The 18194-nt window shown below is 36.6% G+C and overlaps 1 protein-coding gene and 1 long non-coding RNA gene across 5 annotated transcripts in view; one reads left to right on the top strand and one right to left on the bottom strand.

Moving 5' to 3' along the window:
• Nucleotides 1–898: 898 nt before the first annotated feature.
• LOC108101959 (lipase 3) overlaps nucleotides 899–18194 on the bottom strand; it is a 29612-nt gene continuing 12316 nt past the window's right edge. The window contains exons 1-4 of one of the 4 annotated variants that reach the window (XM_043208749.1): nucleotides 7664–8276; nucleotides 7243–7555; nucleotides 4006–4734; nucleotides 899–1366 (exon numbers count right to left, since the gene is read on the bottom strand). In XM_043208749.1, coding sequence (XP_043064684.1) covers nucleotides 980–1366; nucleotides 4006–4734; nucleotides 7243–7383 — 1257 coding nt within the window. In that variant the 5' untranslated portion in view covers nucleotides 7384–7555; nucleotides 7664–8276 and the 3' untranslated portion in view covers nucleotides 899–979. Of the gene's footprint in view, nucleotides 1367–4005; nucleotides 4735–7242; nucleotides 7556–7663; nucleotides 8277–18194 lie in introns of those variants that run through there. The other 3 variants (XM_043208750.1, XM_043208751.1, XM_043208752.1) reach the window with 3 other exon arrangements.
• Nucleotides 16938–17659, top strand: LOC108101960. The gene is made up of 2 exons (XR_001772133.2): nucleotides 16938–17420; nucleotides 17483–17659. It is a non-coding gene; the product is annotated as an uncharacterized LOC108101960 (long non-coding RNA).

The following is an 18194-nucleotide window of genomic DNA, read 5'->3' as shown; positions in this document are numbered from 1 at the left end:
AACGAATTGGGCTTCGATTTGCGTCAGCCATAATTCGGGGTGCTCAGGCCAAAACGGCGGAATTTTAACAGCTACGCGGTTAATAACTGCGCCGAAATTGCGAGTAACGGTATCGTGAAAGACGTCGGCGTCGTCTTGTGTGGTGTCGGGGTCACCAATTTAATATTCGTTTATTCATATAACACTATATACATTTACTTAACACCAAAGAATGATAAAGATGCGAAACGCGACACTGACGTACCAGTAGCGGCGGATGAAGCTGTCGTAGTCGTTAGGCGAATGTGTGTGTCTACTGGAGATGGCATCCAGCGATTTTGACACTTCCGTGAGATACTCGATAAGAGTTTGATTGTGATCGTAAGCTGAAAAGGGTTGCCACAAGTCATTGAGTTACCATTTAACTTACCTTATTAGATTTAATGTCTACGGTTTCCTGTAATAGTTTGTTTTGTCGGGTAATAAAGCTGGCTAAGATTTAAGAAACGATTTTATGTGTCCTGTTTAAGAGTTAGGATAGCAAAAATCTTAACGATTATATCTCCTGACGGCCGTCAGGATGTCGAGAATGTCGTTCACATGGAGGTTTTAAAATAATTTTTGAAAAATGTTTAATTTATTTTGCAGTCTTTTTGGGAAAACAAAAACAAAAGAAAATGTTATACGTCTTAAATTAGAAAATTAGAATATGTATTTAAAAAAGGCTCCAGAGAATTTCCTCAAATACTATAACAGCTGTCGGGATATGAACGTCGGAAGCGTTTTCCAGGAAATGCGGAAAATGGAAAATGTTTTAGATTTCTATTATCATATGGCAGTATCTTCAGTACACTATGATTTAATTTTATTTTTTTTTAAATTTAAATCGTAAAAACCTGTTTCATAAAAACCTAATGAATAATTTTTAAACTTATATCAGCATTTAATTTTTTTTTTTTTTGTCATTTTAGCTTTGATTAAAACGACAAAAAAATAAATCTTATATAAGTTCATCATATCTTAGCACCTTGTGTATGATCCTGTTGTTTAGAACCTCCTTTACATTGTTTGACCACAGAAAATCATAGTGGTTCCAGTCGGTGTACGGAATCCGGTATAGCTCAGCGCAGGGAAGAAGCGAAGCCAGATATTCCACGTCCTCCACCGCAGACATATAGTCATTGTCGCTGTAGTACAAGTCAACGCAACTCTCTATGTTTAGCATATTGTAAGGAGGAGGCGTTGCTCGCTTGTAAATTAACTCATTTCGCTCACGCCCGTGGTCGTACTGCCGAAAGTCACCAGAGGTGTAGAGCTGCAGGTAGTGGATTATCTGACTGGTAGAAGCCCCAGCTGGGTGGGTCACGCATACGTCTGTTAGTAGTGTCTAGAGCAGAAAAACATAATTTTAAAGTTTTCTTATTCCGTCTATTGGGTTGGCAAGAAAGTAATGTCGTTTTTTTTTAGTAATCGTTTTTAATCTAATTTATTTACGACTAATCGAGCACCAGGGTCACACTTTTTAGTATCGTTTTAAAGCTTGTTGTCTTAGGTACTATCGACGAAAATTTGGTAATTATTCGATAACATTTGTGGAAGCTATAGCAAATTAAACATGGAGGACCAAAGTTAGAATTTTCGGCATATTTTGCTTTTTTACTTCCAAAAAGGAAAAAAAAGGGGTCGAAACTCGCGAAAAATTGTGCAAAGTGTATGGTAAAGATGCCATGAGTGATCGCCAATGTCAGCGCTGGTTTGCCAAATTCAGGCTTGGAGATTTTGGAGTTAAAGACTTCCCACGTTCTGGTCGACCATCGGCCGTTTTTGACGAACAAATTCAGGCTTTGCTGGATGAAAACCGGCGTTATTCAACGCGGGAGATGTCAGAGAAGCTCAGTGTGTCGCATACAACGGTTGAAAACCATTTGAAGAAACTTGGCTACGTAAGCAAGCTCGATGTTTGGGTTCCGCATAACTTAAAGGAAATTCACCTAACTAAGCGTATCAACATCTGCTATTCTCTGCTGCAACGGATTAAAAACGATCCTTTTTTGAAGCGGATCATTACTGGCGACGAAAAGTGGGTTGTTTACAATAATGTCCAACGAAAAAGATCATGGAGCAAGAAAGATGAGCCAGCCCAAGCCACATCAAAGGCCGATATCCATCAGAGGAAAGTTATGCTGTCTGTTTGGTGGAATTGGAAGGGAGTAGTGCACTTTGAGCTGCTGGGACGGAATGAAACCATCAATTCAGATGTGTACTGTCGCCAGCTATTCAATTTGGCGGAAAAAATTAAAGAAAAGGAGCCGGCACTAGCTAATCACAAGGGTATAGTCTTTCACCATGACAACGCTAGGCCCCACACATCTTTGGAGCTGAATTGGGAAGTGCTACCACATCCACCTTATAGTCCGGACTTAGCACCTTCAGATTACCATTTGTTTCGCTCTCTTCAAAACTCTTTGAATGGTAAAAACTTTGATTCAGATGAGGCTGTCAAAAACCACTTGTCTCGATTCTTTTCTGGAAAAGACCAAAAGTTCTTCGAGCGCGGAATTATGCAGCTGCCCGAAAGATGGTCATTAGTTGTTCGACCACTAACAGCCAATAAAATTTACATTCTGTTACTCCACCCGGGAGCTTAGAGCCTCTACAATTTCTTGTAGAGGATTCATTATCATTGATTTTCGATCGTACCGGTGATAAGCCAGTAGCGACTTATCCTAGCGGTGGGGTTGCCACCTGGCGCCATCTAGGAGTGACGAAAATTCTATTGATGGGTCCATAGTAACGTGGACGAGGGGGTGTGCGGGTCCGGGGAGCCGAAATTTGTTACTAATGTTAAGTGAGCGATAGAGCATAGAAGTGGTGGAGATTTGGAAAAAGAGACAGTTTCTTTTTCTCGGGGAGCCTGGGGCTCGACTTGAACCCGGGCCTTCCGGACCGGAGGCCAGCGCTCTACCTGCTGGGCCACCGTCCCCCCCTAACGGCCAATACATAATTGATTAATTATAAGTCCAGATATGTAGGGTAAGATGGGGTAAAACCGCCGGTGGGTAAAACCGCCATTTGGATATTAAATTCAAATGAAGCGCCGAATCGATTAACCGTTGATAATGTAGATTTTGATTGATAATGCGCAGTTTTTGAAGTCGGTCGGATTACTGCAGCTTTATCGTTACAATTTCTATTGCGCCATTTTTGTTTCACTCGACGGCAGCAAAAAATTTTTGTTATCAACATTGCTCAATCAAGTGTAAATGAACGGCTTGAAAAAAAGGGTAAGTGTCCGCTTATAGTACGAACCTTGGTACTGTTGTACATGTATCAAGTTAGCCAATATTTACAAAATTGTACAAACTAAGTGACCTCGAAAAAAAATTGGCGCGTGGGGTAAAAACGCCGCGATAACGTATTGCTCAGAAGTTTTAATTTTTTAAACTCTATAATATATTACTTTTCTATAATATTGAAGCCGACCCTTTGGAAATTCACTAGGCACTTAATAATTGTGAAATTGATTATTGAAATTGTTAAATAATAAGTGTTTGCAACATTTCAATGGATATAGTTTTTAATTAAAAAACTTCTGAACTTCCACATGTTGGAAATTTTGAAATTGAAGATTTTCTTCTATTAGGTATCAATATCTAAGATTTCAATATTTTATGATAATAATCTACTTGTTATTGGCATTATTTGCGTACTTAAATACACTGAAACCAGACTGGCGTTTTTACCCCACTAGGTGGGGTAAAACCGCCGTTTTAAACTTTTCTTTTGAACGATTACAATTGTTTTAAAATAAAAGCTACATAAAAACTTTCTAAATGAATTATGTAGCCAAAGAATTAAACTTTCAGAAATATGGGTTGGTTCACTGATCATTTTATAAATGATAGCTTGACATCGTCAAATATACATTTTTGGCGTTTTTACCCCATCTTACCCTATAAATAAATCATCTTTGAAAATATTGAAAAAAACGACATGACTTTCTTGCCAACCCAATAGTTTTCTTACCTTGTTTAAATGCTGGGTTCCCCAGCCTCCGATGAATTCTAGCAGACCGGAGCACAGGAACTTTAGCATCGAGGCCTCTGAGCAAACATTCTCACACATCAGTTTCTGCACCCTAGTTATGGGTAGGAGCTCCATACCACCTAGCACCCAACTGAGAAAAGAAGGCGACCCAAGAAAAAGGCCACCCAACTTGGAAAGGATAAAGGAGTGTTTGCGCATGTAAGCTATCGGCGCTAAAAGGTGGACGGAGCGCACCTTCACGTTGTACAAAGGCAACGAGGACATTAGCACGAAAAACGTGGTGGTTCCCTGCGAGTGTGCCACGAAGTGCAGGGAATTTGAACGGCTCACTGCCAATGCATAGTCTAACATAGCCGCAAGGTCATAGACTCCTATCTCGTGCCAGCTAAAATGCCAAAAGTCAGACGAATCTGGATGAATATGTTTATGCTGTCGTGAGTACGTGTTGCCCCGTGCGTTGCCCAGCCAGACATCGTAACCAGCATCTGCAAACATATAGGCCAGCGACGTCTCTGGTCCGTTGATAATCCAGTCATCGGAGGCACACAGGATACCATGTTGTAGAAAAACCACTAAGCGCTCGCCGGTCTGGTTCATTTGCTTTCGTTTTGGCGACGTTGGAATGCGGTAAATAGTAAGAATGTAGTCATCGGAGGTGTTAACCGTATGTTCCTCAACCGGGTAGTTGTGGTTTGTAATTAGTGTGGCCTAAAATGAATTCAACGGTTCAAACTGTGTCTAAGATAAAACAAATGGTGTACAATAAGAGTCCCGAGGTCCTAATTTATTTAATTTGAATTTTTATTAATAATTTGTAAGCCCAACGTTTCTTAAGAAATCCGAGATCCGAGCACACCAAAGCTAACCAATATACTCTTGTAGTTAGAACTGAAAGCCCTAACCGTGGGCAATCCTCCCAACAAACCACAAGAACAACAGCAACTCAGCCTACAACCAAAGACTATAGAATATCAAGATGTTGCATCTCATACAAAAAATTTTTCGTTTCTGTTTCGAGCTTCATGATGCGGTCGGTCGGGGTAAAAAGGGAAAATCTAAAAATAGAACCACGACGAACTGCTGCTTTCGGCTTTCGTCTTCGTTTTTAATATTCGTCGTATGTAAACGCTGGTGTACGCGTTTTACTTTTAATTGCTATCGAACAGTCGGTGTATCAAGACGTTTAATAATTTTCTTTTCCTTTTTATTTATCATGAGCAAACGAGATGCGAAGTCCGTCATTTGTGCCGTGTCAAAGATTGCAAAAATTCTCGACGCGATGGAAATCTGAAATTTTTAAAATTAAATTTCCATCTGCTGACACAATTTTTGGCCAAATATGGCGCGAAAAATGCTGTATCCCTTTGCAGGATTATGACAAAATTATGTACATTTGTCAAAACCATTTTGAATCTACATATATTGGCAAAAATAAATTAAAAAAGGAAGCGATTCCAACTTTAAATTTGATGAACGATGAGGTAATGGATACCGATGATCTGGTTGAGCCAGAGCCAGAGCCTGCATTCTCGTGTAAACATTGCAGAAAAATGTTAAAATTAAAAAATTTTTACCAAAAAAAATGTAATTTGCTATTAGCGAAAATAAAAAATTTAAAAAATAAACAAAAAACCAAAAAATCTTTAAGTGTGAAGCTTAAAATGAATATTTCGGCACAGGCTTTAAATGTAATAAATGGCTTACAGATAAGTAAGGAATCAAAGATTTTTTGTAAATTGTTGGCTGCAAATCGTCCAAGGCAATAGGCCCAAAATATTTATTATGTTTCCCCATCAACTTATAATTTTATAGGAAACAGGCTCAACCTTACTGTGCCCCATTGCAGTACACTGTATAGATGGGATCCAATTAAGACCCTTCAACCTGGCTTCACAAACAGTTTCATTGATCATATCACAAAAATTTGCTTTCAATTAAAAAATACAAATAATACTGAAGTCGTTTTTATGATGGACGAGATGACAATTCGAAAAGAACTTCGGTATATTGAGAAACTGGACTTAATTGATGGATTCACGGATAAGGGCTTTGAACGTTTGCCTTATGTTGCAAGGAAAGTAACTGTTTTTATGTTTAAGTCCATTTTTTCTAACACAAGCTGTGTGCTGAACTACTTTGTTTCTCAAAATGGATTGAGCGGTGAAATTCTTTGCGAAATTGTCAAAAGAAGTGTAAGCATCTTACAAAATATGGGGGTTTTCGTGAAAGTCCTAGTGTGTGACCAAGGCTCATCTAACAGGAAATGCTTCACAACGTTCGGTATAATTGTCCAATGGATTGAACGAGAGAGAGAGAGAATATGGGATATTGAGAAATAATACATGCTATATTGGTTTGTGTATTCGTTTACTAGTTAATTATTAGAACTTTAGATGGAAAATCTATCGTATAACGACAATAGATGCTGTTTTTACAAGCTGTTTAGATAATGTTAAAAGACAAACTTATATTGCATATTTTACGTATCATAATGCTTTAGTCCAGTGTTTCCCAAACTTGTCGGGACCGCGACACATTTACACCAAAAATAGCAAGATCTATATGACAATTAGTACCCACTAAAAATTTACCCGCGACCCACCAGTGGATCGCGACCCACACATGGGGAAAAACTGCTTTAGTCACAACAACACCTATAGAAATCGCGTCGAATAGTGTAAATATTGAAGAAATAAATTTAAAAAACTAAATTTATAATTTATATTACTTTTCAACACTTTTAATATTTTAATGACAATTAAATTCCTACCTGATCTTCCTTTTTCCCTTTCTTTAAGTCTCGGAAATCTTATGTTTTAGATTTGTATAAATATAGACAAGACTGATAAATTAGTTCGCCAAAGAAGTTTCACTTCTGCCATGTCTACCAGAGAACTGCATCGAATTCATGTTCGATCAAACTTACTCAAACCGATCACAACTCAACACAACGCTTCGCTAGAAAATGGTACGATCGAGTTTCGTGCACAAAACGAACGAGTTCGAACTAGGGTTGTCGAAAATTTTAAAAAATATCGTATCGATGATACTTTTTTATAAAAAAAAAAGATAATATTTAAAATATCACATAAAAATATCGATAATATCGATATTTCCGATATTTTTTGTTAAGTTTCTTTTTAAAAATAACAGTATTATTAAACAATTAAACAATTTTTAAAACCAGTTTGCCGTTTTTAGAGATTTATGGAATACCCTTTGCGTAATGTGTGCGTCCGTCATCCTGCTCCTTGCATCGCACTCAACACATTTAATGGCGGAAGCCAGCCGCTCTGAAGGCACCGAACTTCCTGGGGTAACTAAATACTTCAGGGCCAGCTTGTACAGGCCCGGCATAGTCGCTTTTTTGTGATTTCCATACTTCAAGGGAATTGCTTTCCCACGCAGCTTTGGGCAAGCTAAAATAAAGTTTTAGTTCCTTGTTCTCCGATTCGTCATAGTCATTTGCGATGGAGTTGTTATGGAAGCTCTTAAAGTCCTTGAAATCCTTTTTTTTTCCATCAGAAATCTGTAGGAATTTAACTAGTCAGCAAGTGTTTTTTCTTATTTTAGCAAAATTTTTAATGTTAATAATATTACAATTTTTAGTTTTACGAGTTAATGAGGCCTCCCTTACCGAAAGCGGTGACAAATACATCTTTTAAATCTAGGGTCTAAGAAGGACGATTTCACTAAAATTTTATTTTGCTGGAACGACTGGAACCTTTTTTCGGAATTCTTTAAAAGAGCCTCCTTGGCTCGTTTTCCTTCGTCTGTCTCCATATTCAATTTTTTTATGTTGTTTTTCAATGGCGAAATGAGTGGAATCACCATGCTTACGGTGACGTATTGTTCACCGCTTATCTGCTCTGTGGCTTGTGTAAACGGCTGCAGGAGACTACATAAGTCGCTGCTAAGCTCTGAGGCATTGAGCATTTCGGGTAGTCCCTTAACGCGTTCTGATCTTTAAATCAACTAAGCCTAAAAAGGACTCCATCATATCTACACAAGAATTCCAGCGCGTGTCTACATTTTGAATTAAAGTTCCTATTTTTCCTTCAGGAGTACCCTCATCGGCTTGAGCCTTTCGCAATTGATCCATCTTAGCCGTACTGTGCTTAAAATGCATAACAATCCTTGTTCTTATGATTTTGTCGCAATGTTTGCACTTCGCTGTCCCGTTTTTCACAATTGTATAATTCGATTTAACACTCATTTTCTTTCTGACGCGCTTTAATTTGTCCACATGATGCCACTTCAGAATTTAGAGTGACCGCAGACAAAAATATCAAAAAATTGTAACGATATTCCGATATTTGTGCAAACAAAAAAATACGATATAAATATATCATTTTTAGAAAAATACCGATATATTAATATTTTGATATATTATCAACAACCCTAGTTCGAACCATTCACTTGAGTGCTCTGCTTACTGATTTAAACTGATTTGTTGGTTTCGGTATGATGATCGAAAATGATCGTACCGAAAAAGACGATCAAGTACAACGACGTACGAACCGCTCAGACTTCGATCAAGCTGCACTTGAACTGAATGTGAGTGAATGAATCAGATCGAAAATGTGTGCATAGCAGAGCTCGCAAATTACAGTCGACCGTTTTTCATCTTGTGCCCTCGGTTGTGCGAGCACAACCGAAAAAGTGCATACTCTCTCGCTCTCACTCTGAGCAAGAGACCCTTGCTGTCATGGTACAATTATACAAGGTAGTCTCGTCCATGGTACAATTATACAAGGTAGTCCCGTCCATGGTAGAATTATACAAGGTAGTCTCGTCGGCTGCAAAATCGTTCGGGTTTTTTCCCCTATCGACCCGAACCCATAGGAAAACACTCTCTCTCTCGCTCTAATTGTAGTGTCGATAGGGGAAAAAAAAAGCCGACGAGACTACCTTGTACTTATTATGCCATGGTCCCGTCGGCTTTTTCTTCCCCCTATTGCGCACTACAATGGGTGCGAGTGAGAGGGTGTTTTCCCGTAAGTGCGAAAGAAACAGAAACAGAATGTGTTGTTTAACCCATATACTGTGCATAGGGGTTAAAAAGGACTGTTATATGACAATGAGTATTTATTGTTTCGTAATTTTTGGTTTTTACCCAAAGCTGCCCTTTAGGACTCCCCTCCATATTGTTACCCTTTCAAAATATTTTTGTGCAATATTACATGTTACACATTGTATGTGCTTGCTGCAATAATTTCATCAAGTGTTTTTCATAAGCACACAAGGGTTAACGTTTTGAGAAAAAATCGTCCGCGGACAACCTCTGACTTCGAAAACCCGAGCGCACTGAGCCATAGGGGGAAAAAACCGAACAAGTTTGCAGCCGACGAGACTACCTTATATAATTCTACCATGATGTAGACCATGGTACAATTATATACCAGTTGTAGTTGTACCATGATGTAGACCATCTAATTACGAAGTCACTAAACAGCAAAAAACACATCTCACTCGTCTCTCTTAACTTTAACCGAGTGGGAGTTCACTCAATAATCAACCAACTAGTGGAATGGAAAGGTGGACCAAAAAAAATTCATTACATTAACAACTTTATGACGAACCGAAAAATAGCAACCAATGCACTATGTTGAATTTGACCCGTTTTTGTGGCCAAAATTAAAATTTTTGAAATTAACGATATTTTTGAATGCAGGTTTCTTGTATAATGAAGGTTATTACTATAGGAAGGTATTTTAGAAAAGTGGGCGTGTCAACGCCCCCCCCTGTGCCCACAGAAATCGAAAAAAAAAACGAATACCTAAAGTAATTCTCAAGTTAGAGACCCCAATTTTGGAGCACAGGATGAATGTCGTATTCCTCGTCGTCTTGCAAATTTGGTCCAGATCAGATAATAAATATGGATTATATTATAAGAAAAACAAATTTTTGTTTTGTATTATTAAAAGAAATGTATTATGTATTAATTTTCAACTTCATCATTATCATCAATTTCATTATTATTATAAAAAAAAAAATATGAATTGTCGTCTTCCCTTGCGTCGATATAATTTGCAGACTCATCTGCAGATTCAATTTCACAAGCCAACAGCTGGATGACTTCTACTGGCAAAGCAAGACTCTTGTGCTTTTGGATCCGCCTTTTCAACTTTAAGGATGAAATTATGGGGTCGGAAGTATCCATTGCTCTGTGAAAAATATCTGTAAGATTGTTTATTCGGCTGTTCTTCTTTGCAAGGTGGAGTCTGTCGGATTTATATATTTTATTCTTGGATTCAGCTGCTTCCTCACCAAAATAACCCACTGGAAGAACAGTGTTTTCCAATATTACTCTTGAGTGGACAAGAATCTTGTGGACCGTCGCTGTCATTGGTATTCATGGATATTTTTCAATTATTAAGTGACCAGTTTGATGGCAAAGTTTTTCAAATTTTTCGGCATTTATTGGAAGCTGACAGGATAATGAGATAAGGATATTCCTCATGTTGAAAATAATTTGTGTATCGACGCCAGTTATTTCTGCGAAAGCTTCATATTTGCTGAATGCACGGCGTGCAGTATTACCAACATTTGTACCAGAGAGCTGCAACGATCACAATTTTTTCGATCATACTCTTTCATTTACTCGGATTTTTTGTGATGGAAAACATTGCACAGTGGTCCGGATGCTGCCATAAATCCAATTTTTCAATAGTCCTGGATTTAAAAATTTCTAATTCTAATAAATTCTTGAATATTTGAACTATGGTTCACCAAAGTATTAGCTTGTTTTAATTCCGTTTACATAAAAATTTTTAATCTTAAAAGTGACAAGTGACGAAAATCCTATAAAAATATAATATAATTTTATTTCTATTTACGAACATTTCTACGATACAATTTTTTTTTTTAACAGTTCTTTATTACTGTAAACTATATTATCAATAAAATTTTTTATCAATATGTATTGTTGTATTGATGGGATTCTCATTTACTTAGCAAAAAATAGTATTTTTTTGAAAATAATTTTTTTTTGAATCGAATATTTTTAGCCTTCCATCAGCTTCCAACCGGAGACCATATATGTAGGTAATATTAGTACACATCTGTACTACAATACCCAATTTAAAACTTTTGCGCAAAATTGCGCAAACGCAAATGCAAACATTTTTTCCACGCCTGTTGCGGAAATTAAGCACCAGCCTTATCAGCAGCGAAAGCGACAAAAACAAAAGTCAGTGATTTTATCATCCCTAGTTCTACTTTGCGCTCATGATCATTCTCGCACGTGTGCATATGCAATATACAGTAGAATCCGCTTATAGCGACTTTCAAGGGACCGACGATTTTTCGTCGTTATACCCGGAAGACGCACTAAGCAGAAGGATTTAAGTGTATAAGTCTGTCTGGGGACCAATCAAGCCATCGAGTTTTCGTCGCAATACCCGGAAGGACACTATAAGCGGAGTCGTTATAAGAGGATTCTACTGTAAATTTGATGTTGTTGGTGAATTTAAAAAAATATACAGTAGAATCCGCTTATAGCGACTTTCAAGGGACCGACGATTTTTCGTCGTTATACCCGGAAGACGCACTAAGCAGAAGGATTTAAGTGCATAAGTCTGTCTGGGGACCAATCAAGCCATCGAGTTTTCGTCGCAATACCCGGAAGGACACTATAAGCGGAGTCGTTATAAGAGGATTCTACTGTAAATTTGATGTTGTTGGTGAATTTAAAAAAATATATTTTATTTTTGAAGTGAAACTTCTTTAGGCGCGTTGTGGATTTTCGGGGACGGAGTAAAACCGATTCATGACCGTCACGAAAAAGCGAGGATCCCCATCCCTTTCTAACCGCTGACGAACGATGTCTCTATCCTCCTCTATCCTTTCTCGCTCTCAGCGCGCTCGCACAAAGTTGAGAGCGTAAAAATCTAAAAATAGAATGCGGTTGCAGTTGAAAAAGGGGTGAGAGGTGTGAATGACAAAAGGAATTCAAATCGAACAGGTTGCATACAGATATTAATTGGTACCATAATTTCTATCCATTTTATTTGACCTAGAAATGAAAACACATATCGATATGTATTTGTCTTCTTCTTCTTCTCAATCGGTTTGTTAACTTTTGAGAGTCGCCAGCACATTTCGAGACCTCTAAAATTAAGCGTCTAAAAAGGCTTTTATTCGGTTTCCTACAGAATTTCAATTTTAAAAATGAGTAGTGATGAAGAAGTTTCACTTCTGTCGTGCGTATGCTGGACACACCCCTTTTTTTATTTATATATTTATTTCGGTGATAAACCTTTTATCTTCTAATACAGTTTTTCACAAGACACTTTAACAGATATAACTGAACGCGATGCCGATCTGAACATGACTGTCTGCTTAACTTTTTAATCGGCTCCAATAAACCTCGGCCAGGAGCTTTTCTTCTTTGAGTTTTTCGAACTTCAATTTTTGTTTAGTATAAAAGCTTAAGATGAAACTGTCACATCTTATTGTGAAATTCAATTATGCTGACCGATGCAATTTGGTGGGGACTTGAAACTCAATCGGCGCAATTGATTGCGATTCGAACGGAAGCTGATGTTTACTTTAAATTTGAATTGTTTAGCTTAGCTGGGGAACTAAGAGCGGGCCTCAAAGCAGAGTTTGAAAATATTGTTTATAAAAGCCATAAGTGGCCTGGTTTCATGGGTTGGATAACTTGCATATGCAGTAACTTTAATTTGGGCAGTTGCGCAGCTTTTTTTTAAGTATACTTTGAACTAGAATATTCTTTCATTCCAATTTAAGCGGTGACATTGAGAGGAGGCTAGGGTAAAATCAATTGTTTAATATTTTAGGGTTAAAATTAAAATGAATTTGTTTTTAGAATTCTTAAGCGCCAGAACGCCAATTATTGCGGTTGCTGTAAAAATCTGACCGGCTCCGAAGCACCACCTTTTTAGAGACGCATTTGGCGCATTTTTTTTCCGCTTTGCACAAATTTCCCGCTTTACAGGGAATAGCATACGGAATTCCAAAAACAATGCCTTTTGCTCACACAAAGAGGGATTTATTCCTTTTCTTAAAGGCTTCTGAAGCTAAGCGGTATGATACCAAAAGAATCCATTTGCAAAATTACGTAATTGAAAAATTGAAATATCAAAACCGTCCAAAAGAATTAAAAAAAGGGGTTTTGCAGATTATTCAAAATTTCTGTAAAGATATCTTGCGAAAACTGATTAATTGTAACAGACACTGGAATCATGTTTTAGAAGAGAATGCTACCTGGTTAAATGAAACAGTCACTTTTCCATGCGAAACATCCGTGATTGAAAAATGTGAACTTTCTCACGATAGCATACGCAATGGCGGAACCAAGAGAGGCCAACCGCCGAAATCCTTCGAAGATATCAATGAGCGTTATAAAAAACGAAGAGTTAATAGTTTACTCAAGTCATCCGGAACTGAACTAGCATATGCTGCATCTGTGAATCTTCGATCGGAAGGTAATAGTTTTGGTGCAAATTTGGTATCGAAAGTGGCATCTTCCAAAGCGGATGGCTCTTAACATAATCTGTGAGCCCAATCACATCTTATACTGAAGATGAAGCTTTGGCTTTTATGGTATCGAACAAATTGACAAAACACCAATATCTTAATATTAGATCAGGTATTAAGGAAAGAGGCATTGATCTGTATCCTTCTTATCATAAGATTATAGAAGCTAAAAAAAGGTGTTATCCGAACAACATTACAATTACTGAACAGAGTGCTGAAGTTCAATTGCAATCCCTTCTTAATCACTTATCAAATCGTTTACTACAGGTCGTACAACCTGTTTTACGCACTCTTCCTTCAAATTGCCTCTTAAAATTGATTTTGACCTCCAAGTGGGGCTTTGACGGAAGTTCAGGGTATTCAGCTTATAAATAGCGTTCTTTTGAAGACTTTAATGACCGAAATATTATGATAACTTCACTTGTGCCTTTAGAGTTGTATACTCCAAAATCTAATTCATGTCAAAAAATAATACTTTGGAAAATTGTCGTCCATCATCTTCTAGATCTTGCGTACCAATTAAAATCCAGTTCACAAAAGAGACTTCTGCAGTTTCGTTGTCAATAAGAGATGAGATTGAAAGTCAAATAGGTAATTTAGTACCAAGTACCATTACAAATGATGAATTTCAAAATGTATATATTTCTCATCAAATGCTCCTAACTATGATTGACGGAAAAGTCTGTAATGCTCTTATACAAACTGCCTCAACTCAAAGATGTTATGTTTGCGGAGCATTACCGAGAATTATGAAAGACATAAATACATCAATTCAAAGAGAAACAGATCCGTCCATATTTGAGTTTGGCTTATCTCCTCTACATGCCAAAATTTGATTTTTCGAATGTTTGCTGCATATTGCATATCGCTTGAACTTCAAGAAATGGCAAGTTCGAAGTCCTTCAGAGAAAGCGAGCTTTAAAGCAAGAAAGGCATATATTCAAGCAGCCTTCAAAGCGAAGATGGGGTCGTTAGTAGATTTCCCTAAAACAGGAGGTAGTGGATCAACAAACGACGGAAACACCGCACGTAGGTTTTTTAACGATCCAGATATTTCATCTGAAATAACGGGCATCGACATAATTTTGATAAAACGATTTGGCATAATTTTGCAAACTCTGTCTTCTGGTTTTGAAATCAATAGCAAAAAATTTGAGGTTTATGCGCTCAATACAGCAAAAATGTATGTGGACTTGTATAATTGGTATAATATGCCAGCTTCCGTCCATAAAATACTTATTCACGGTGCAGCCATAATAAAAACGGCATTGCTGCCTATTGGACAGCTCTCTGAAGAGGCACAGGAATCTTGTAATAAAGATATAAAAAGATTTCGAGAAAATAATACAAGAAAAATATCTAGAAAATATACCATGATGGATTCGATGCATAATTTGCTAATTTCTTCTGATCCAGTAATACTATCAAAATCCAAATGCTTTCAAAAGTACACAAAGCCTCTAGCAAAAGAGGTTATGGGACTTTTGAGGCTGCCGGCCATTAAATCAGAACGTCTAGAGTCAGATAGTGATTCTCAGTGAGCAGATACTTAAAAATTAAAAAAACAAAAATCCAAAAAAAAAAGTAATAAAAAAACAAAAATTCAAATTAAAAAATAAAAAAAAATTAAAAGAAACATAAAAAAAAAAATTTTTTTAATTTAAAAAAAAAATTTAATTTAAAAAATTTAAAAAAAAGTAAAAAAAAAAAAAAAAAAGGAGAGTCTAAATTTACCGTAAACCTCCACGTGGTACTCTCTGGGGTCGTGAAAAATGAGATAATATATTCACCAGCTATTTACAGAAGTCACAACTGCCATATTGGAGCCGCCATTTTCAATTTTGAAATTTCCACTTCATATTCGAAATCAACGACCCCCAAAACCCCCGAGTACAAATTTTGAAGTCTCTACGTTGAGTTTTTGATTTATGACCACTTTTTCCATATAGCCGGACCACTGTGAATTGGTTCAACAAAAATGTATGGTCGTAAGCGATTGTGCTCAAAGCGAACATTCAGTTCCACTCAGGCTCGGTTCCGAATGATTTTGTTCGATCGAACCGTTTTGTGTGAGCGGCAAGGAATGTTCGAGAATGTTGCTTACATTCAGTTCATGGTACAACTACAGTCGACTCTCGTTAATTCAAACCTGCGATAATTCGAACCTCTCTATAAATCAAAGTTATCACGAGGTCCCTACGAAATCTCTTTATATTTCGAACTAAATCAATACATTTTCATACACTTGGTAATTCGAACGAAAAAATCATTGATATTTAACAAAACCACGCGTTAATTCGAACTCATCAGCGTCTAACACTCGACAATTCAAAGTTGCAGAGAAAAATTTTGCGACAAGTTCAAACTTGCCTTTGTTTTTGTTTTGATTATGTAGTTTTTGACGCACACACTTCTTACGAATTGGTTTGTGTAGTTATTCATTTACTGTTACTCTTTCGTTGGTATGCATATTAAAAGTTAATGTTAGCTATGAGCCCTAGAAAGTATAAAGAACCTTTGGCAGAGGTGTCAGTTAAGGAAGCAAGATCCTCATTTGATACCTTACAAAGCTTATGTCTACAAAACGAAAGTGATGAAAAAGTATTCAGGCACTTTTTCTCTTAAAAAAGTTATTGAGCAGTGTGAGCAGCAGAATTGTGCTTTAAAGCAAGCCAGTATAACAAAGTTCTTTCGCAAATTTCGAAATTTCGAACCATTTGATATTTCAAACACTCGATAATTCGAAATATTTCAAGAGTCCCTCGAGTTTCGAATTAACGAGAGTCGACTGTATATAATTGTACCATGATTCAGTTCATGGTACCATGATACAATCATGGTACAATTATACAAGGTAGTCTCGTCGGAAAAAAGCACTCCCTTATTCATTACTCACCACAAGTGCGAGTGAGAGGAGTCTGCGTAGTAAGTGCGAGTGAAACGACAAAAGAGCTTTTTGCTTAGCCCTTAGATGGTGCATGGGTCTTAAATTGCTCATTTATAGTAATAGGAGTTGAAGTTTTTTATAAATTAATTTTTAATTGTTTTGAATTTAAAATTAAACGTTGTTTTTATTTTTGGATAGTTATTTTCTTGTTTAGGTTTTTAATTTTAAAATAAATGTCAATATTAAAGTAAGTTTTTTTAATATCTAAATTAATGTTTCTTAGTAGCTATTGATAGTTTCTCCATTACATTTTTTGTTATACTAAAATTATCTGAAACGACATGTTAAAAAACAAAAAAAAATTTGCAGCCAAGGGCAGAACGACATCTTTGCCCAAGGGTTAATACTTTGAAAAAAATCGTCCGCACGCGTGCTCATCCTTCAAGAAGCACGAACGCACTGACTAAAAAGCCGAACGATTAGGCAGCCGACGAGACTACCTTGTATACATTGTTGCCATTTTAGCTTATTTTAAGCTAGATTTAGCATATTTTAAAATGAAATAGCTTGAAAAATACTTGAAATGCATATAGCTTAAAATCTGGCTTATTTCAAATTTAATTTAGCTAATTTTGGCTTAAAAAAATTGTATTATAATTTTTGGTAATTTTTATCGATAATTTGGACAAAAGCATATTTTGTTGTTGGTATTTTAATAATAATCGTTAGCAAGTCTCGGTCACACTGAAATTTTGCACACGTTTGATTTGCGATTGTTGTTGCGTCGTTTTAGAAACATGCCGAAAGTGACTTACAAACAGAATTTCCGCGATTCTTGGTTAAATTTCGAAGAATTGCCAAAGTGCCAACTGACTCCACAAAAGCGTACTGCTGCTTTTGTAAGGTGTCGATTGGGGCCAAGTTATTTGAGTATGAACATTGTTAAATCAAAAATGCGCAACAAAATGTCTTTAAAAAGCTTAAACGCAATTTTAAGAATAAGGTTTGTTTTTGAAATTTTAAATTATTTAAAAAATACAAAGTATTTTTGTTTTAATGTTATAGATATGGACTGCGACGTCATGGAAAATGTTGCCATGAGTACCAACTGCCAACAAAATACCTCGCTTTAATACAATCTTCGGCAAAATATAATGAATCTAATGAGGAAGTTGATAAAATTATTTCTTTAATTTAATAGTTATATAAATATCGTATTATTAAAAGTAAAAAAATCAACTATTTTAATGTTTTCCATGGTTAGCTTATTTTAAGCTTTTTTTTTTTAATTTTTAGCTTATTCTAGCTTATTTTTTTCTTCAATCTAGCTTATTTTATCTCTCAAAATCTGGCAACACTGCTTGTATAATTGTACCATGAATTGGGTCACAGAAGACTGTCGGCCATTTTCAGCTGTGCGCGGTTCCGGATTTGTGAAACTAGTAAAGTTTTTTATTCGGATCGGCGCAACTTATGGCGAGCACGTCGACGTGGAAGACATGCTACCGGATCCAACCACTGTTTCACGGAAAGTCTCGAAGTGCGCCAATGAAAAGAAGGAGGAACTGAAGTCTGAAATCCATAAGATTGTGAGCAGTGGTGGCGCGTCAGCCACAATTGATATGTGGTCGGATAACTATGTTAAGCGAAACCTTTTGGGAGTAACATTCCACTACCAAAAGGATTTTAAATTCTTTGTTCTAATTTTGGGAATAAAATCAATGGATTTTGAAAGGTCAACGGGCGACAACATTTTAAAAAAACTTCAAAGTCTATT

The sequence above is a fragment of the Drosophila ficusphila genome, unplaced genomic scaffold (genome assembly GCF_018152265.1).
Source record: "Drosophila ficusphila isolate 14025-0441.05 unplaced genomic scaffold, ASM1815226v1 contig_636, whole genome shotgun sequence".
Classification (NCBI taxonomy): domain Eukaryota; kingdom Metazoa; phylum Arthropoda; class Insecta; order Diptera; family Drosophilidae; genus Drosophila; species Drosophila ficusphila.
This window is presented reverse-complemented; position numbering and strand designations above follow the sequence as displayed.